This window comes from Eptesicus fuscus, chromosome 2, assembly GCF_027574615.1.
Source record: "Eptesicus fuscus isolate TK198812 chromosome 2, DD_ASM_mEF_20220401, whole genome shotgun sequence".
Taxonomy (NCBI): Eukaryota; Metazoa; Chordata; class Mammalia; order Chiroptera; family Vespertilionidae; genus Eptesicus; species Eptesicus fuscus.
In genome coordinates, this window is record NC_072474.1 from 114,760,416 (window position 1) to 114,780,789 (window position 20,374).

Sequence of the window (20,374 nt, forward strand, 5' to 3'; positions counted from 1 at the left end):
TGGGGTGGCTTAGAGCCTCTGCACCCACTCTGGGGTGGCTTAGGGCGTCTGCACCCACTCTGGGGTGGCTTAGGGCCTCTGCACCCACTCTGGGCTGGCTTAGGGCCTCTGCACCCACTCTGGGGTGGCTTAGGGCGTCTGCACCCACTCTGGGGTGGCTTAGAGCCTCTGCACCCACTCTGGGGTGGCTTAGGGCGTCTGCACCCACTCTGGGGTGGCTTAGGGCGTCTGCACCCACTCTGGGGTGGCTTAGGGCCTCTGCACCCACTCTGGCATGGCTTAGGGCCTCTGCACCCACTCTGGGGTGGCTTAGGGCGTCTGCACCCACTCTGGGGTGGCTTAGGGCCTCTGCACCCACTCTGGCGTGGCTTAGGGCCTCTGCACCCACTCTGGGGTGGCTTAGAGCCTCTGCACCCACTCTGGGGTGGCTTAGAGCCTCTGCACCCACTCTGGGGTGGCTTAGAGCCTCTGCACCCACTCTGGGGTGGCTTAGGGCCTCTGCACCCACTCTGGGGTGGCTTAGAGCCTCTGCACCCACTCTGGGGTGGCTTAGGGCGTCTGCACCCACTCTGGGGTGGCTTAGGGCCTCTGCACCCACTCTGGCATGGCTTAGGGCCTCTGCACCCACTCTGGGGTGGCTTAGGGCGTCTGCACCCACTCTGGGGTGGCTTAGGGCCTCTGCACCCACTCTGGCATGGCTTAGGGCCTCTGCACCCACTCTGGGGTGGCTTAGAGCCTCTGCACCCACTCTGGGGTGGCTTAGAGCCTCTGTACCCACTCTGGGGTGGCTTAGGGCGTCTGCACCCACTCTGGGGTGGCTTAGGGCGTCTGCACCCACTCTGGGGTGGCTTAGGGCGTCTGCACCCACTCTGGGGTGGCTTAGGGCCTCTGCACCCACTCTGGGGTGGCTTAGGGCCTCTGCACCCACTCTGGGGTGGCTTAGAGCCTCTGCACCCACTCTGGGGTGGCTTAGAGCCTCTGCACCCACTCTGGGTGGCTTAGGGCGTCTGCACCCACTCTGGGGTGGCTTAGGGCCTCTGCACCCACTCTGGGGTGGCTTAGGGTGTCTGCACCCACTCTGGGGTGGCTTAGGGCGTCTGCACCCACTCTGGGGTGGCTTAGGGCCTCTGCACCCACTCTGGGGTGGCTTAGGGCCTCTGCACCCACTCTGGGGTGGCTTAGGGCCTCTGCACCCACTCTGGGGTGGCTTAGGGCATCTGCACCCACTCTGGGGTGGCTTAGGGCGTCTGCACCCACTCTGGGGTGGCTTAGGTACGGTGCTGGGGACAGGACAGATGAGGAGGCGTCCGAGAGGCCCCTCTGCCCTCCGAAGGAGGCGGAAGAGAAAAGCCTCCTTTTTGTTCATCGGGCCTCCAAGGCTCCCCGCTCGGCTTCTTCCACAAACACGCCCCCAAGGGAGTGAAAAGTCACCAGGACGGGAGGTCTGCAAACCACGCCTGACAAGGGCCTTGCATCCGGAAAAGATAAAGAACTCTTACAACTGAATAATAAAAAGGCAACTCAGCCCGGCCGGCGTGGCTCAGCGGTTGAGCATCGACCTAGGAACCAGGAGATCATGGTTGGATTCCTGGTCAGGGCACATGCCCGGGTTGTGGGCTCCATCCCCAGTGTGGGGCAGGCAGGAGGCAGCCGATCCATGATTCTCTCTCACATGGATGTTTCTATCTCCCTCTCCCTTCCTCTCTGAAATCAATAAAAATATATTCTTTAAAAGACTTAAAAAAAAGACAACCCAATTTCAAGCTGGACAAAGGATCTGCCCAGAGATTTCATCAGAGAAGATATACAGGAGGCCGCCGGCCTCGCGAGAGATGCCCGGCACCACGGTCAGCAAGGAAATGCAAGTCAGAAGCACGTCGGACGGGCGCCACTTCACCCCGAGGAGCGCGACCAAGCAGCGGCAGAGAGCGGCCCCCACACACCGCGGTGGGACTGGAAGGTGGAGCTGGCACCGTGCAAACAGCCTGCCGGTGCCTCACATGGTAGACGGATTCCTCCTGCGACCTAGTGATTCCGCTCCTAGGCGTCCACCCAAGGAAAGGAAAACCACATGCGCACAAAACCAGGTGCATGGCCGAAACCGGTGTGGCTCGGTGGATAGAGAGTCGGTCTGCGGACTGAAAGGTCCCAGGTTCGATTCCGGTCCAGGGCATGTACATTGGTTGCGGGCACATCCCCAGTGGGGGGGGTGCAGGAGGCAGCTGGTCGATGTTTCTCTCTCTCATCGATGTTTCTAGCTCTCTATCCCTCTCCCTTCCTCTCTGTAAAAAATCAATAAAATATATATTTTTTTAAAAAACAGGAGCATGCATCGTCATGGCAACATGCCTCAGAAGAGCCAAAACGGACACTACACAAATGCCCGTCCGCTGTGGGCTGGATGAATAAGCTGGTGTGGCTAAGCGGTGGAATACTACTGAGGCATGAAAAAGGCACGCCGTGCACATCAAACGTGCCCCGTGGATGAAGCTTTGGGAACATGATGCTACCTGACAGAAGCCAGTCACAAAAGGACCACGTGTGGTCTGCTTTCATTTTATGAAATCTCCAAATTGGGCAAATCCAGAGGGACAGAAAGGAGACTAGACCTGCCGGGGAGTCGGGGACAAGGAGCATGAGCCGTCTCGTTGGGTGAGGAATATGTTCTGACATTGGTGGTGGTGACGCCTGCACAGCTCTGTGAACATGCTAAAATCATAGGTGCATGCAGTTAAGTGGGTGGGCGGGATGGTGTGTGAATTACAGCCGTCCAGCCCTTATCCACCGCAGGCCCGGCGCGGGCGTTCCCTTCTATGGCACAGTGCCCCTCATCTGTGCCAGCAGATTCTCCCCCTCGAGGCCTCAGGCCCGGCCCCTGGGGTCTCCTCCCCGCAAGCTCCTCTGAGCACTCCCACTCCAGCTCCAGCAGCTCCTCTCTGAGAATGCCTCAGATGCTGCTTTGCGTGAGCTCACTGGGACTTCGGGGAGCCCAGTGAGAAAGCTAACAGGGAGACAGGGGCAGGAGGTGGGTGGTGGGTCCTGGCTTAGGTGCGGGCATCCAGGGCTGGGAGAAAGGGGTGGCGAGCTGGAGCTGGCCCTGACAGGGGCATTCCGGATGGTGTGCAGGACCGAGCAAAGAAGGACCCAAAGCCAGCGGCTGACTCCACCTTTTCCACCTGACCAGGGAGCTCAAGGCATGCTGGGGCATTTCTGTGTCTCCCCTCCACCACCTGCTGAGGACCAGTCTCCTGAATGAGTGACTGAATGGATGGATGGATGGATGGACGGACGGATGGATGATTGACAGACAGTTTGATGGACAGTTTGATGGCTGAGTGCAAAATCGGATGGGTTGGTGAATGGATGGATGGATGGACGAATAGATGGATAACTGGGTGGATGGATGGATGGATGGATGGATGGATGGATGGGACAGGTGTGTGGATAAATGGGTGGGTTATATGGAAGAATGGAGGTGTAATGGGTGAATAGATGGGTGAGTGGGTGGGTAGATGGGTAGTTTGGTGGGTGAGTGAATAGATTAAGGAATTTTATGTTTCACTAAATTTTAAAAAGGGGGTAAAATGATTATTATATTTATTCCCTCAGGTGGAGGTCCTTCAATACCCCTTTTTCCTCAGGATCAACAGCTCTGGAATGAAAAAGTTTAAGAAAGTCTTTTTTGCACTGGCCAAAACTCATACTCCTAGAAATAAAGATGGCAAAATACTGAAAGGCCTAAACCCACCATCAGGTTCTTCGCCCAGGCAGGAGAGGAAATAAAGTCCCCTGTGGGGGAATGACAGCTCGGGCCTCAGGGAATGCCTCCACCTCAGAGCCAGCAATGGCTGCACCTCACCTCTCCCAGATGCTGTGCATCAGGTTGGTGTCCGGGTCTAGGAAGACCGTGTAGCAGTCGTTCTTCACGGACACCAGGTTCTGGCCCCTGGGCCTGGTGCGTAGTTTTCTCGGCTTGAGGTCAAGCTCGGAGGTGACCGTCATGGTGGCACTTGATGCCTGTTTGCCATCCGGGGCCTGCTTGGTGGGCCTGATACTATAGTACCGGTAGCTGAGGCCCGGGATTGTGGTCAGCACATACAAGTCATATTTATGTGGGATCTCCTTCGATCTCTGGACCTGCAGGGCCCAAGGTACAAGATAAAAGAGATTCGGGGTTGGAGGGCCAGTCTCCGCAGTAACCCTCAGCTTGCCCTCCTCCGGTGCAGGGTGCTACCCAGGAGGCAGCGGGGTCTGTCCATCATCAAACTGAGCTGAGTTCCCCTCCTTGCATCCTCCCTGCTCAGCAGACTCCAGCCCTGGCCTCATCTGCCTCCCCTGCCTCCCTCCCTCTGGGCACCAGCACCACCAACTGCCCTTCCTTCCCAACACTCCTGCTGCTTCCTGCCCCCGAGCCATTGCCCATGCTGTTCCCTCTGCCGGAGGCCCCCTCCCGGGAGGGGGCAGCCTTCTCCCTCCATCCTCCAATTTCCCATGGAGGGACGCTTTGGAGGGAATGACCCTTTTCACCCCCTTCTCTGGTTTGGGGAGGGGCTTGGAAAAGACATGGGTCCCACTCAGCCATGCCCCTCACTCTTAGGGCAAGTGGGAGGTTTTGGGGAGGCCCGTCAGCACACCCCGGAAGCCCCACACAGCCTCCCACCCGCCTTCACTGAGATGCCGCGGACGTCTGTCCCCCGCAGCCTGCCCCGGGACTTCCTCCACCATCACCGTCATCACTGTCACCGTCTGCACTTCCTCCTTTGGTTTACTGCCTGTCTCTCCGCTAGAAGGCGGGCCCGGCGGGCAGGGACTTTGGCTGGGATAGTACCCCAGTGCCTAGACCAGCGCGGACACGTGGCAGGGGCTCCAGAATATTCGGTCAGTGATTTACTCTGCGTGGTGCTGCCCTTGACGGGAAGGGGTCCGTGCTGGGTCTGCACAGACCAAGCCCTCCTCCAGCGCCTCCTGCTCAGGCGCACTCCCCCCGCCTCCGGTGTCAGCAGGGGCTGCGGCCCTGGCTCCTGGGCGCCACGCCACGCCTTCCCTGGCCACTCAGCACTGCTCCCCTCCCCACAGTGACGGGTCCGGAGACCCAGCACCCAGCCCAGAGCCAGGCCCAGAACAGGCACGGGGGAGTGTTTGCTGAATGACTGGCGGTGGTACCCCCCAGGGAAGGGCCCGCAGGATGGCAGGAGGGGTGCCCGGGGGCACCAGGTCCAGTTCCAGCCCGGGGAGGAGAGGAGAATGGACCACACACTCACAGTGGGGGACCCCTCGGTGTCTGGGTGCTGGGCCGAGAGGCAGCCCCTGATATCAGCCCCTCCATAACCACCCCTTTAAGGGACAGGAAGGCCTTTCCCTGGCAAAGTGGACATTTGCACGAGAAAACGCACACTCTCGGGGCGGGGCGAGCAGCCCGCAGGCACGCAGGCCACAGAGGCCCTCCAGGGAGGGACTGTCCCGGGACCGTGGCCACGTCAGATGCCCCAGCCCAGAGTCAGCCCCCTGGGTAGGTCCCTCCGGCCCTCAGTGGACACGCCCCCCATGGATGTCCTCCGGGAGGGCGGGGCGGTCGGAGGTCCCTGGGAGGGCCTGGTCCGGGCAGGTGTCAGCAGCAGCAAGTGCATCCGCGCAGAAACGGCGCCCATACCTGGGCCTCCGCCGGGTGGCCTGACTCGTCGGTGACCGTGACGTGGGGAACGCTCACGGTCAGGTTGATCAAAGTGGTGACGGTCCAGGCCAGGGGGTTGTAGACCGCGGCCAAGTGTCCCTCGGGCTCGGAGCCTGCAACCGAGGGCGGGCTTTCCTCCTGTTCTCATGCGCCACCGTGGGGGGCCCCTCGGTGCAGGAGAAACAGGCAGGCGAGAGCGGCCCCGCAGGGCTCCCCAGGAGAGGGCCAGGGACGGGGTGTCATCCCTGCAGGGCGCCCCACACCGCTCGCTCCGTGTGCTCCTGGCTCACCTGCCGGTCAGCCCACCTGCTGCTGAGGACACCGAGGCCAGAGAAAGATCGCGGCCCCAGGTGGCCCAGCTCCGGAGGCCGCGCTCCGAGGCTCTGAGTGCCTGGCGTGGGGAGTGACCGGAGAATTCTCTGGAGCCTGGAAGTCACGTCCAACTAACTGCCCAGCCCGGCATGCGAGACCCTTTCTGTTCCATCGTGTGCCCCGCGTGCAGCCAGCTCTGACCCTGCCTGTAACCCGCGCACAGCACACGCTGTCCAGCGCCTGCCCCTGCTCGGCTGCTCCCTCGGGCTGCGGTGCCCTCCCGGTCGTCTCCGCTGACCCCTCGCTGCACCACTGCCCCGCCAGCAGTGGGAGGGACTGCCCTGTCCTAGCTCTTACCTTGACTGTCTGTCTCTCCCTCCCAGCCCAGGCCTGTAGGCAGCGCTCTGTGTGCTGCCCCCGTCCCCAGGGCCCCCCAGAGTCCGAAGGTGGGATGGGGTCCCACACAGACACGGGGCGGGGGAGCAGGCCAGGTGAGCAGTGACATGAGGGGAGAGGCCCGGTGCAGCGTGCAGGCTGGGGGTGGGGTGGGGGCTGTGGGTTTGAAGCCCCTCAGACCCGTCAGACGGGTGTGATCGTCACTGCAAACTCGTGCCGCCCTCGCAGTCAAAGGCCCGGGTCCTCGGCTGCGCGGGGGTGTCTGTGCCCACGCTGACGCTCGGCCGGGGCGGGAGCCCAGCGAGTCAGGTTCCCGGGGTCCTCTAGGCCTGCGCAGCCCTTCCCGCCGGCGTGGCCTGGGGAGTCCGCAGCACCGTCCCCCCATGTCCTCAGCTAGAAGAGCAGGGCAGGAGCCGCCCTCGCATGCACAGAGCGGGGGCGGGACATGAGCCGGCCTGGGGGGAGGCCCAGCGATGCTCGGCCCGCCCTTGTGCAGGGAGAGGAAACGGAGGCTCGGAGCAGTCACGCGGCTGCCCAAGGTCAGGCGAGGTCAGCGCACACGAGGGATGTGGCTGCTGCCTTTGACGGTCAGGTATTCAGCCCTGGCCCCGGCCCCCAGGCTCTCTCAGAAAGGACCAGAGCGTCCGCACCCCCAGCCCGCACCCCACCCTGCGGGCCTCGCGCACCTGGTGAGTCCCGGCGCCGGTCCAGGACGATGGAGGCCATCAGCCGGAGCACGGCCTGCACCCCTGCGCGCAGGTGCCCCACGAACATGTCCCGCACCTGCACGGCCTGCGTCCCCGTGATGCCGTCGTGGTGCTGCACCTGCGCTCCCACCAGAGGGAGCAGTGGGTCCGCCTGCCCGCCCAGAGCGTGCTGGGCCCCTGCCTGCTCGGCCCTGGCCACCCTTCCGCTCAGCAGGTGGGCGGAGGGGTCCCTCGCACTTCACAGAAGGGGCACCGAGGCGCTGGGAGGCCAGCAGCTGGCGCGTGCCTTCCTGACCTTGCGGAAACCAGCTGACTTTGGGGAGGGACTAGGCTCCCGTTGGGCACTCCCGGGACACACTGGGTCCCCCCCCCCCCCGACACGCTGGGCGCCCCTGAGACACACTGGGTCCCCCCCCCCCCGGGACACGCTGGGCACCCTGGAAACGCTGGGTGCCCCCGGGACACGCTGGGCTCAGTCAGCCCCTGCGCTGCGGCAGGGCGAGATGCAAACGGCGCCATGTGGCCACCGCCAGGCCAAGCGGGTCCTGCACATTATGGCACTCAATTGCCCCCGCCCACCGGGTGGGCATGTGTTGTCATGGCACAGGGACGGGTTAGGGCTCGGGACGTCCCATGCCCGAGGCCATGGCAGAGCAGGGCCTGCATCCAGCGTCCCCCGTCCAGCCTGGTCACCAGGGCCGACCTCTGCGCCGTGGCCAGTAGTGACCAGGGCTGGACAGGGAGGGCACGGCATGGGGATTCCGAAGCGCGGCCGCTGCGGTGCCGTTACCTCGGAGACAGCCCAGCGGAGCTTCTGGAGCTGCTTCAGGGCCCAGCCGGGGTCCAGGCGGCGCCCGGGGCGGGGCCACATGTAGCGCGTGAACATGGACTCCCCCGCATGCAGCAGCGCGCTGGCCCGCCTCGCCAGCCCCTTGAGCGGGCTGCGGGAGGCGTAGAAGCCGGTCCACACCTGCGACTCCTCTGGGAGACAAGGGCCGGCAGGGGAGTGAGCCCCCGGCCCGCAGAGCCTCCCAAGCCCTGGCCCGAGAGAGCTGGGCCCAGAGGGGCAGGGTCACCTGGCTCACCCAGGGGGTCACCTGGCTCACCCAGGAAGGCCTGGGGCTCCTGCCACAGCCAGGCCAGGGACTGCCCAGAGCCCTGGAGGCGCTGGGGCAGGTGGGAGGAGGGTGCCTGGGTGGGCTGGGGGACAGGAAAGCCCAGGGAGGGTCAAGAAGGCCTGGCTCAGCCTTGAACCAGGGGCCTTCAGGGCCTGGGGGAGGGGAGGGAGGCCAGGGGAGTGGGCAGGACCCGCTGAGAGGCCCGAGCACCGCAGCCTCTGAATGTGATTCTGGGACAATGGGGGCCCAGGACAGGCCTGCACTCGGCAGGTCCCCCTGGCGGCCCAGGGAGGGTGGGAGGAGGGTGGAAGGAGCTGAGAGACCAGGAGATGCTGTCCTCACCCAGACAGAGGATGAGGCCTGACCAAGGTGGGGGGAGGGGGTTGAGGGTCTCCAAAGCGGGGCTCTGTCAGATGGGTCCACGTTTGGCCCACACCGTTCCCAGCTGCCCCCCACGCAGGCGCAGGAGGGCGTTTCCTGCAGCCAGCTCCCCGCGCCTGCACGCGGTGCTGCGTCTAATTTCTCCGGGTTGCAGTGGGGGAGCTGGGGCCTGCAAGGGGCCCCTCAGCAGGGGGCTGAGCACCGGGTGGGCGGCCTGAAGGGGCACACGCTGCAGGCCCCGAGTCAGCCTCCTGGGCAGGGCCTGCTCGGCTCACACCCAGGGCGGGGCCTGGCACAGCCGGATGGGAACGGCGTCAGTTATTCATCGCTACATCTGCGGGCCCTTGCTCTGCGCTGGACCCGGGATCCGAGCTTTCCTTCTTTCGCTTCATCGTCACAACGCGATAGACTAAGCGCCATCACTGTCCCGGTTTCGCTGAGGCACCGCCCGTCCGTGAGGTGCGCGCAGCCACAGAGCGGGCTCAGGCCGGGCCGCCTCCCCAGCTTGGCGGCGCCGTGTGGGGCCGGCGCACCGGCCTCCAGGACGCAGGCGTGAAGCATCGGGCTCCCCTGAGCAGGACCGTGGAGGGCCATCGTCACAGACGAGTGGAACTTGCGCAGGAAGAGGCGGAGGGGGCCCTTCCGCGGGGAAGCCGCAGTGCAAGGTGCGGACGCAGGAGCCTACTGTGTGCGGGGGCAGCCTGGGAACCAGGCTGTGGGTGTGGCGGCCCGGACGGCCAAGGGGGCAGGTGGGTGGGGCCAGGGCCAGGCTCCCAGACTGGAAGGGCAGACACTGAGGGGGCACCGCCCTGGCACCAAATGGCCACCCTCCCCCCGAGGCGGGTACCTGAGGAGTAGGGCAGGAAGTCCTGGTGGCCACGGACGTGCCAGGTGGCGTTGTGGGCGTGCACAGCCTGGAAGTAGGAGCTCAGGGTGGCGTACTCCACCGTGATGCCCAGCTGGGATGATTGCGTGTTGATGAAGCTCAGCAGAAGGTCCATGTTGGCAAACTGCATGCCCGCGTTGAAGAACTTCCTGTCACACCCCTGCGGCAGGACACGGGCCACGTCCCGTCCTGAGGGCAGAGCTCAGCCCAGCAGAACGGCCCCGGGGGCCTTCCCAGGACACCCTGCCACCCTCCACAGGCCGTGCACGTCCCCACACCAGCTCCCCAGCTGAATTCCTGGCCGTTTCCTTCTCTCTTTTTCTTCCTTTTCTCTACATCATGTTGTACATCCCCTATATTTGTTTATCTTTTATCTTATAAGAAGTTTGTTCCTGCCCTGGCTGGTTTGGCTCAGTGGATAGAGCATCAGCCTGTGGACTGAAGGGTCCCAGGTTCGATTCTGGTCAAGGGCATATGCCCAGGTTGCGGGCTCAGTCCCCAGTGGGGGGCGTGCAGGAGGCAGCCCATCAGTGATTCTCTCTCATCATTAATGTTTCTCTCTCTCTCCCTCTCCCTTCCTCTCTGAAATCAATAAAAATGTATTTTTTAAAAAAGAAGTTTGATCCTTTGACTAATCCCCCACCCCCCACCTCTGACAACCACAAATGGGATCTCTATTTTTCTACGTGTTTTGTGTTTTTAAATTTTACATATACTGTAAGTGAAATCATACAGTATTTTGTCTTCCTCTGACTTATTCCACTCCCTGGCATTTCTAAAAGCCATTTAGTATTACTACTCATCGAAGTCACCCATCCTAGAACTGTGAGAATTGTGAATGACAATGAACTAGCCACGACTCACATTTCCTGGCCTTAACTTCACCTTCAAAACAGCAAAGTCAAAATTGTTAGAAACATAGTACCTACCAAGACTGAATCTGAAAAAGTAGGAAGTGTAAACAGACATATTACTAGTAAGGAGACTGAATCAGTAATCAATAGGCTCTGAACTAAAGTCCAGGACCAGATGATTTCACTGGTTAATGCTATTAAAAGAAGAATCCATACCAATCCTTCTAAAATCTTCCCCAAAAAACAGAAGAGGAGAGAGCATTTCCACACGCATTTCCGAGGCCAGCATTATCCTGATGCCACAATGAGACTGGACACACCACACGTGAAGAAAAGTGCAGGTGACCACCCCCAATGAACACAGATGCAAAAATTCTCAACAAGATGTGAGCGAACTGGATTCAACAACACACCACGGGGTCAAGTGGGGAAACAATCCAATTTTAAAATGGACGAAGGATTTCCGGAGATGCCTTTCCAAAGAGGACATACAGATGGCCAGCAGGCCCAATGCAAAGGGGCCCAGCACCCCTAATCTTCAGTGAAATACAAAGCAAAAACCACATTGCCCTGGCCAGTGTGGCTCAGTGGATAGAGCATTGGCCTGCAACCGGAAGGGTCAAGGGCACGTGCCTCGGTTGCAGGTTCCTCCCCGGCCCGGGCCCTGGCCGGGGCTTGTGCAGGAGGCAACCAATCGATGTGTTTCTTTCACATTGATGTTTCTCTCTGTCTTTCCCTCTCTCTTCCACTCTCTCTAAAAATCAATGGAGAGCCGAAACCAGTTTGGCTCAGTGGATAGAGCATCGGCCTGCGGACTGAAAGGTCCCAGGTTCGATTCCGGTCAAGGGCATGTACATTGGTTGCAGGCACATCCCCGGTAAGGGGTGTGCAGGAGGCAGCTGATCGATGTTTCTCTCTCATCGATGTTTCTACCTCTCTATCCCTCTCCCTTCCTCTCTGTAAAAAAATCAATAAAATATATTTTTAAAAAAATCAATGGAGAAATATCCTCGGGTGAGGATTAAAAATAATAATAATAAACAAATCAAAAACCACAGTAAGACATCATCTCACACCTGTTAGAATGGTTACTATCAAAAAGACAAGAGAGAGTGTTGGTGAGGAGGTGGAGAAAAGGGAACCCTTGTGTACTGTTGGTGGGACTGCAAATTGGGGCAACCACTCTGGAAAACAGTATGGAGGTTCCTCAAAAAATTTAAAATAGAATTACCATCTGATCCAGCAAGTCTACTTCTGGGATTTAGTCAAAGAAAACAAAACATTAATTCTAAAAGTTAAATGCACCCATATTCATAGCAGCATTATTTACAACTAGAGGCCCAGTGCACGAAATTTGTGCACTGGGGTGGGGAGTGGTGTCCCTCAGCCCAGCCTGCACCCTCTCCAATCTGGGACCCCTCGGGGGATGTCTGACTGCCAATTAAACCAGCAGTTGGACATCCCTTTCACAATCTGGGACTGCTGGCTCCCAACCGCTCACCTGCCTGCCGGCCTAATCACCCCTAACCACTCTCCTGCCAGCCTGATCAAAACCTAACTGCTCCCCTGCCAGCCTGATTGCCCCCAACTGCCCTTCCCTACTGGCCCGGTCTCCCCCAACTGCTCTCCACTGCCAGCCATCTTGTGGCTGCCATCCTTGACCACATGGGGGTGGCCATCTTGTGCGAGGGTGTGATGGTCAATTTGCATATTACATCTTTATTATATAGGATAGCCAAAACATGAAAGCAACCTAAAGTGTCCATCCATAGATGAATGGATAAACAAATGTGGTACACACACACACACACACACACACACACACACACACACACACACACCATTCAATTCCCGGTGAGACACATGCCCAGGTTCCAGGCTTGATCCCCAGAGAGGGGCATGCAGGAGGCAGCTGATCAATGATTTTCTCTCATCGTTGATATTTCTCTCTCTCTCTCCCTTCCTCTGTGAAATCAATAAAAATAAAGAAGAACAGGGGGAGGTCACCGGATGATACTGTTGGGGTTTTGTGGCCTGGACACCAGTTATTTTAGGCAGGTGCTTCTGTGCCCCTTTGCAAGCATCACATTCTATTGTGAACTCCTGAGAAAGCAAACATTTCATTATCTTGTTTCTTTATTGCCTACGTATATTTTAAGTTATGTCTCAAGCCTCATCTAAAGTTATCCTATATAATAAAAGGCTAATATGCAAATCAACCAAATGGTAGAACGACTGATCCCTATGATGTACACTGACCAGCAGGGAGCAGACACTCAATGCAGGAGCTGCCCCCTGGTGGTCAGTGCACTCCCACAGGGGAACACTGCTCAGCCAGAAGCCCTGAGCCAGGCTCACGGCTGGCAAGCGCAGCAGTGGTGGCAGGAGCCTCTCCCGCCTCTGCAGCAGCACTAGGATGTCCAACTGCCGGTTTAGGCCCATGGGGAGCAGGCCTAAGCCGTCAGTCAGACATCCCCCGAGGGCTCCCAGACTGAGAGGGCACAGGCCGGGCTGAGGAACACCCCCCACTCCAGTGCACAAATTTCGTGCACTGGGCCTCTAGTGTGTGTGTGTGTGTGTGTGTATGTGTGTGTGTTAGATCAAATGTGTCATACAAGTGGCCTGTTGACATCATGAATGGAGTTCTATAGTTTTCAAAAAATATTATTAATATCTCCACCTATAGAAAAAAGGAATCACAAATAAAAAGAGCAAAACAATAAAAGTGGCATTAAAAGAGAGGCAGTCACACGTGAAAAAGTCGGAGAGAGCTGGTGGGAGCCTGAGGGGGCGCGGGCCAGGGGCTGTACTTCAGCGGAGCGGCTGGGGTGAGTTCAGGGTGTGGGAGGAGCTGGTGGGGGCCGAGGCCCAGGGTGTGCAGGATGGCAGGCCAGCCCAGCGCCTGGGTAGAGACAGGCCCGGTTCGAGGGAACACGAGCCTGGAGTGGCTGTGATGCGGACACCGGGCCCGGGACGCCGCTTACCCAGGGCCAGAGGATTTGCGGGGTCCGATACCAACCGGCCCGCAACTTCACGTTCAACACAAAGCTCTCCAAGTACATTTCGATGTTATGCACAGTGACGGGGTCGTTCAGGTTAGTGTATGCCATATCCTGGAGTCGTGCTGGGAACGGGGCGTCGCCTTCCCAGGAATACCCCACCCTGTGGGAGAGAGAAAGGTTTGGGGGGGAGGCCCACCCCAAGAAGAGAGCAGTCTGGGGCCCTCGGGGCCTGGCAGGGCTCAGGAAGTCCATGGGGCAGCTCAGGACCTGCAGACCCTCCTCGGTGACCCCGTCTCCCACCAGCGCCACGGGCAGGCTAGGGGTGGGCAGGCAGGAGCTTTGCGGACAGAGGGGGCTCCGGCCCAGGCCCCACACTCCCCAGCTGCGGGACAGGCATGCCACTCCCCAGGCCCGCGTCATCAGCTTCCCGTGGAGCCTACACCCACCGCGTCCCGTTCCACCACAGGGGCCACGTGGGACCCCTTAGATCACTCCTTCCCTGTGCACCTCGGAGCCTGCAGAACGGGGTGCAGGGCCATGGACAGCGCTGGGACTAGGCTGGGGCCAGGGGAGCAGCCACCTCAAGCTCCAGTCTCAGTGCCCCGGTAACGAGATTTAACGCAATGTTTTAGCAAATGCGATGAATGCCGACACAATCCTGGTGAACAAAGCCTCACGGTGTTCAACAAAGGCAGACGCCGCGCCGACTTCCCCTCCACCCGGCTCCCGCGCGTGGCACGGCTCTGACCCTGAGGACGAGCCTGGCGCCGGCCTCGCTGGGCAGCCCAGAGGCACGGGGGGACGCGGGCCAGCCGGGGTCTCGTGGGGAACATGTGCTGAGGGCCATGATGAGGATCCAACGACGATAGTTGGTGGGAAACCGTGAGAAACAGCACCTGGCACGGAGCGGGCCTGACCCCCCGCCTCGCCGGCAGTGAGCCCGCCGGCGTCCCTCTCCCAGCGGCCCCTCCAGCCTGCCTGCTGGTCCCTCCTTCTCCAAGAGGGAGGCCGCCCTGCCCCCGGCCGCGCAGGTACAGAGGGAATGGCTGTACCCAGGACCTCAGGCCCGGGACCTGGCGCCTGAACCGAGCACCACTCCGAATGCTGGCTAGCCAGGGGGCACTCGGTGCGTCTCTCAGGGTGTGGTGAGGGTCCCCGTGAGGTCACACAGGGACAGCGCTGAGGGGGGCCCGGCACGGCGCGTGCTCACGTGCAGTAGCTGTAATAGTCCAGGACGTGCGTGAAGATCTCCTGCTGCTCCGCCAGCGACTGGGACCCTCGCCACACGAACTGCATCTCCTGCGAACCGGAGGGACCGGAGCGAGACTGAGGGCCCGGCGGGCGGCGACAGACCTCCCCCGCTGCCTCCTCCCGAGGTCCCATCCCACCCCCCAAAGACGCGTGAGCTGGGGATTTGCCCTCGGCGCAGCTGGCCGGCCCGGTCACCCGCCTCCTCCTCGGGGCCCCTGCCAGGCACGGGCTCAGCGCGCTCCCTGCACGGCAGCCCGTGTGCCCAGCTCAGAGGGCCAGGCCGTGCTCAGGGTGACAAGCGGGGTGAAACCCTGGTCCCGTTAGCATCATCTCTGGGGCACACACAGGCTCCCCAGCGACTTGATTTCGGGCCTTGGGAGACCGCAGAGCCACCCTCAGTGAGAGCTGCCTGCGGGGAGCTGCTCCGTGCTCCGTGCTCCGTGCTCGGGCCCGGGGGGCGCTCATAGCGTCACTGCTCTTGCCCACTGGACCTCCACCGCTTAGCCTGCCTCCTGCGGGCGGTTCCCACTGCTCTGCGGACCCTCAGCCCCGCTGCTTCCCTGCTGGGGTGCGGCCCGCCCTGCAGGGGTACCCCCCTAAGGACGGGTCCTCCTAGGGCGCAGGGAACCGCGAGGAAGGGCCCCGGGGGCAGCGGCCGGTGCCCAGCACCCACCTTAGCGTGTATCATGGCCTCCTTGAGCTCATAGTCGATCCGGGAGATGACATGGGCATTGAACCCCGCCAGGGCAAGCAGGGTGGGCGTCGTGGCAGAGGCGCCAAACGCGTCCGCCTGCCAGGAGATCTGCGGCCGGATCCCGAACGTCTCGTAGAGGAAGCCGTGTCCTTCTGCAGGAAGAGACCGGCGCCCACACTGTGGACGGGGCGCCCGCCCCTCGCTCACCGGGCACTGGGCACCGGGCGCCGGGCAGGCAGGGTCTGTGGCACAGATGACTCATACAGAGGGCTCCAACCCAGTCACCCTGCCCTCACTTATTCCTCCGGGACTGAAGGGCCACCCAGGAGCCAGCGGCCAGGCTGAGTGATGCTGGGAGAGGAGATGGGCTGGGCTGGGACACGGAGCCTCTGGGTCCACCCTAACCCTAACCCTTCCTGTCCCGCAGCGATGCAACCCCGTTCGGGGCGCCATGCGCTAGGTCAGGCCTGCAGGGTTAGCACTGGGCGCTGAGGGTTCGAGGGCGTGGTGGGCTGAGTCCTGAGGCAAGGCTGTTGCTGCTGTGGGCACCCCTGAGGCAGGCCGGCAGCGCCCCCCCACCCCTGCCATGCCCATCAGCACCCTCCCTCCCCTGCCATGCCCATCAGCACCCTCCCTCCCCTGCCATGCCCATCAGCACCCTCCCACCCCTGCCATGCCCATCAGCGCCCTCCCTCCCCTGCCATGCCCATCAGCACCCTCCCTCCCCTGCCATGCCCAGCAGCGCCCCCTCTCCCCTGCCATGCCCATCAGCACCCTCCCTCCCCTGCCATGCCCATCAGCACCCCCCTCACCCCTGCCATGCCCATCAGCATCCTCCCTCCCCTGCCATGCCCATCAGCACTTGTCCAGCCAGACCGTGAACCGAAGAGACCCCAAAGATGACTCAGACTCAGCTGGTAATAGAGACCCCCTGGAGTTTCGGGGTGAAAGGGAGGTGATAAGAACTTTGGGGACCCAGAGGAGGGGTCCTGGCAGAAGAGACTGAGATGAGCTGTTCGGGTGGAGACAAAAGGAAACATTACGACCGAAAACACAGGATGGGCTCCAGTTGGAGCAGGTAAAGGGCGGGGTAAAGGGCGGCAGGAGCCCTGGCCGGTGGCTCAGTGGTTAGAGCTTCAGCCGGCAAACTGAAAGGTCTCGGGTTCGATCCCAGTCAAGGGCACAGATGTCCGTCACAGGCTCAATTCCCAGCCCCGGATGGGGCGCGTGCAGAAGGCAACCAGTCCATGTGTCTCTCCCTCATTGGTGTCTCTCTCCCCCACTCCCTTCCACTCTCTCTAAAAATCAATGGAAAAAATATCCTCAGGTGAGGATCAACAAAAAAATATAAATAAAAATTCAAAAAAAGGGGGGGGGCAAGCAGGAGGGGAAGAGGAGCCGGAGAGGAGCCCGAGCAGCCCGAGGCCACACGGAGGAGACGGGACGTGTGATGAAACGAGAACTAAAGCGCCTGCCCTCGCGTTCCCAGCTCCCACGCACCGTGCTCTCCATCAGACCGAACAGCCTCACTCACTCTCACTGGGACCAGTTCCCGCCCCGCCTCGGGCCTGCCTGGCGGCTGTGGCAGGAGGCTGCCCTGAGCCAGGGCCCCCGCGGGGTGTGAGCACGTGCGAGGGCACAGGAGCAGCCCTGGCGTGCAGTAGGGGCTCTGTGGGCGGAAGGCATCTTGAACACAAGAGGGACGTGAGTCTGAGAAGAAAGGGTCTTGTCAGCAACACTACCTTCCACACGAAAGTGGCAAAGAGGGTGAAGTCTGGGATTAAGGCAGGGAGACCCTGATAAGGGAAGGGCTCCAGATTAAAGGGGGGGGGCGGGGAGGCAGTGCTCAAAGACCCTAAGACAGCATCCGGTTCCTCCCACTCTGCCTTGATGTTTGCACCCTCGGCACCTGGGGCCAGGCTATCGTGGAGGGACCGGGGCGGCGGGTTCAGGCCCGGTTTCCTTCTGGCTCGTCCACGGGCTGTTTTCCTTTTTTGGTCAGTGTTTCAGCTGCCCTAGTTTCCTCCCGGCAGCCGGCCCTTACATGCTTGTCAGGAAGCACCTGGTAAACCGTGAGAGAAGTAGCACCATTGCCATGGTGGGTGGAGATGGTAAGGTGGAGGGGGGATGAGGAAGGTGCTGGTGGTCATGAAGGTGGTGGTGCTGGGGGTAGACGTGGAGGTTGTGAAAGTGATGGTTGTGATGGTGCTGGTGGTGGTGGTGGTGGTAGTAGTGGTGGTGGTGGTGATGATGGTGGTGGTAGTGATAGTAGTGGTGGTGGTGGTGGTGGTGGTAGTGGTGGTGGTGGTGGTGGTGGTGATGGTGGTGGTAGTGATAGTGGTGGTAGTGGTGGTGGTGGTGGTAGTGATAGTAGTGGTGGTGGTGGCAGAGGTAAGGATGGTGACACTGATGGCTATGTTGGTAGAATTGCAGATGGAGCTCATGGTAATGGTGATGGTGATAGTGGTGATGGTAATGGTGGTGGAGGTAAAGGTAATTATGTTAATGGTGGTGGAGTTATAGGTAGAGCTGGTGTTGATGGTGATGATGATGATGATAATGATGGTGATGGTGGTGGTGGTGCTGCTGCTGATGGTTATGTTGGTGGAGTTGTAGGTAGAGCTGGTTGTGATGGTGATGATGACAATGATGGTGATAATGGTGGTGGTGATGGTAGTGATAATGATGGTGGTGGTGGTGATAATGATGGTGTGGTGGTGATAATGATGGTGGTGGTGTTGGTGGTGGTGATGGTGGTGACAGTGGTGGTGATGGTGGTGGTGATGGTGATGGTGATGGTGGTGGTGATGGTGATGGTGGTGACAGTGGTGGTGATGGTGGTGGTGGTGATGGTGATGGTAGTGATGGTGGTGGAGGTAAAGGTGGTGATGGTGATGGTGGTGGAGGTAAAGGTAGAGCTGGTGTTGATGGTGATGTGGTGGTGGTGCTGCTGCTGATGGTTATGTTGGTGGAGTTGTAGGTGGAGCTGGTTGTGATGGTGATGATGATGATGGTGATAATGGTAGTGGTGGTGGTGATGGTGGTAGTGATAATGATGGTGGTGGTAGTGGTGATGATGATGGCGATAATGATGGTGGTGGTGGTGATAATGATGGTGGTAATAATGATTGTGGTGATGATGGTGGTGGTGGTGGTGATAATGATGGTGGTGATGGTGGTGATGATGATGGTGATGATGGTGGAGGTTATGGTGAAAATGATGGTGGTCACAGTGATGATGGTGATGGTGGTGATAGTGGTGGTGATGGTGATGGTGATGGTGGTGGTGATGGTGGTGATGGTGGTGGTGGTGGTGGTGATAGTGGTGGTGATGGTGGTGATGGTGGTGGTGATGGTGGTGATGGTGGTGGTGATGGTGGTGATAGTGGTGGTGATGGTGGTGATGATGGTGATAGTGGTGGTGATGGTGGTGATGATGGTGATGGTGGTGATAGTGGTGGTGATGGTGGTGATGATGGTGATGGTGGTGATAGTGGTGGTGATGGTGGTGATGATGGTGATGGTGGTGATGATGGTGATGGTGATGGTGATAGTGGTGGTGATGGTGGTGATAGTGGTGGTGATGGTGGTGATGATGGTGATGGTGGTGACAGTGGTGGTGATGGTGGTGATAGTGGTGGTGATGGTGGTGATGATGGTGATGATGGTGATGGTGGTGATGGTGGTGGAGGTAAAGGTGGTTAGGGGGTGGTGCTGATGGCTATGTTGGTGGATTGTAGGTGGAGTGGTGGTGATGGTGGTGTAATGAGGAAAGGCATCTAACCTTTAATGAGTATTCACTAGGGAACACTGCACTTTACTAAAGTGATCTATTTGAATTATTGCCATCCATTTCCCACACAAACCTTTAAGGCAGGTTCATCAAACTCATCTTCACGAGGAGGGCACTGAGACACCATAGCTGGCCTCCTTGGCCCAGGTTCAGGGCCCGGGCCCAGCAGGCTAGCGGGTCTAGCATCCCCGCTCGGAGCCCTGCGCCCAGCAGCCAGGCCTGTGGCACCAGCCGTCGCCGTTTGCACTGTCACCGTCTCCCGCGCAGAGGGGAAGACGAAGCCCAGCAGCTGGATTCAGACACCAAGTCCCAGCCCGAATGGAGGCCCGAAAGGCCCGTGGCTACGGGGAGTGGCCGAACCTGTGAGCTGCAGGATCTGGTCGTCAAAGTGCGTCACCGCCTCGTCGGGCATGACCTGGCCTCCGCTGACAAACTCCAGGCGTCCGTGGGCCAGCAGCTCGCGAACCTGGCACGGCAGGCACAGAGGAAAGGCCAGGTCACAGCCCGGAGCTCGGTGGCTCTGCAGGGGACATGTGACAGCGTCTTGGGGTGCCTCCCCTGGAACTCCCCCCTTCATTCCTTCTGCAGAGGCAGGACACTGTGTCCCACTCAGCACGGCGCCCCTCCCCCAGGACAGCACCTGGCCTGGGGCTGCTGCAGGTTACAGCTTTTAGATGTTTTTACTTTTTAAAATAAAAATATATATATATATTGTACTGATTTCAGAGAAGAAGGCAAAGGGAGAGAGAGATAAAAACATCAATGATGATTGCCAGGACTGGTTTGGCTCAGTGGATAGAGCGTCGGCCTGCGGACTCAAGGGTCCCAGGTTCGGTTCCGGTTAAGGGAATGTACATTGGTTGCGGGCACATCCCCAGTGGGGGGTGTGCAGGAGGCAGCTGGTCGATGTTTCTCTCTCATCGATGTTTCTAGCTCTCTATCCTTCTCCCTTCCTCTCTGTAAAAAATCAATAAAATATATTTAAAAAAACAAAACATCAATGATGAGAGAGAAACATGATCGGCTGCCTCCTGCACGCCCCCTACTGGGGACCAAGCCTGTAACGCAGGCATTCACCCTGACTGGGAATGGAACCGTGACCTCCTGGTTCATGGGTCGACACTCAACCACTGAGCCACACTGGCCAGGCTAAATTTTTACTTTTGAAATAATCTCAAAGTTAGAGAAAATGTGCAAGAATTACACAAAGAGCTCCGTGTGCCCCTGGCTGGAGTCTTCAAGGCTAACGTTACCCAGTTCCCTTCACACTCCCCCATCTCTTTCTGTGCAGTGAGTTTCCGCACCATTT

The 20,374-nt window shown here is 59.7% G+C and overlaps 1 protein-coding gene across 1 annotated transcript in view; it reads right to left on the minus strand.

Annotated features, from left to right (window-relative positions):
* MAN2B2 (mannosidase alpha class 2B member 2) overlaps nucleotides 1-20,374 on the minus strand; it is a 36,420-nt gene that overhangs the window by 12,539 nt on the left and 3,507 nt on the right. The window contains exons 3-11 of the mRNA XM_054722435.1: nucleotides 19,426-19,531; nucleotides 15,252-15,424; nucleotides 14,539-14,626; nucleotides 13,310-13,515; nucleotides 9,433-9,631; nucleotides 7,877-8,067; nucleotides 7,043-7,204; nucleotides 5,651-5,776; nucleotides 3,860-4,137 (exon numbers count right to left, since the gene is read on the minus strand). Of these exons, the coding sequence (XP_054578410.1) occupies nucleotides 3,860-4,137; nucleotides 5,651-5,776; nucleotides 7,043-7,204; nucleotides 7,877-8,067; nucleotides 9,433-9,631; nucleotides 13,310-13,515; nucleotides 14,539-14,626; nucleotides 15,252-15,424; nucleotides 19,426-19,531 (1,529 nt within the window). The remainder of the gene's footprint in view (nucleotides 1-3,859; nucleotides 4,138-5,650; nucleotides 5,777-7,042; nucleotides 7,205-7,876; nucleotides 8,068-9,432; nucleotides 9,632-13,309; nucleotides 13,516-14,538; nucleotides 14,627-15,251; nucleotides 15,425-19,425; nucleotides 19,532-20,374) is intronic.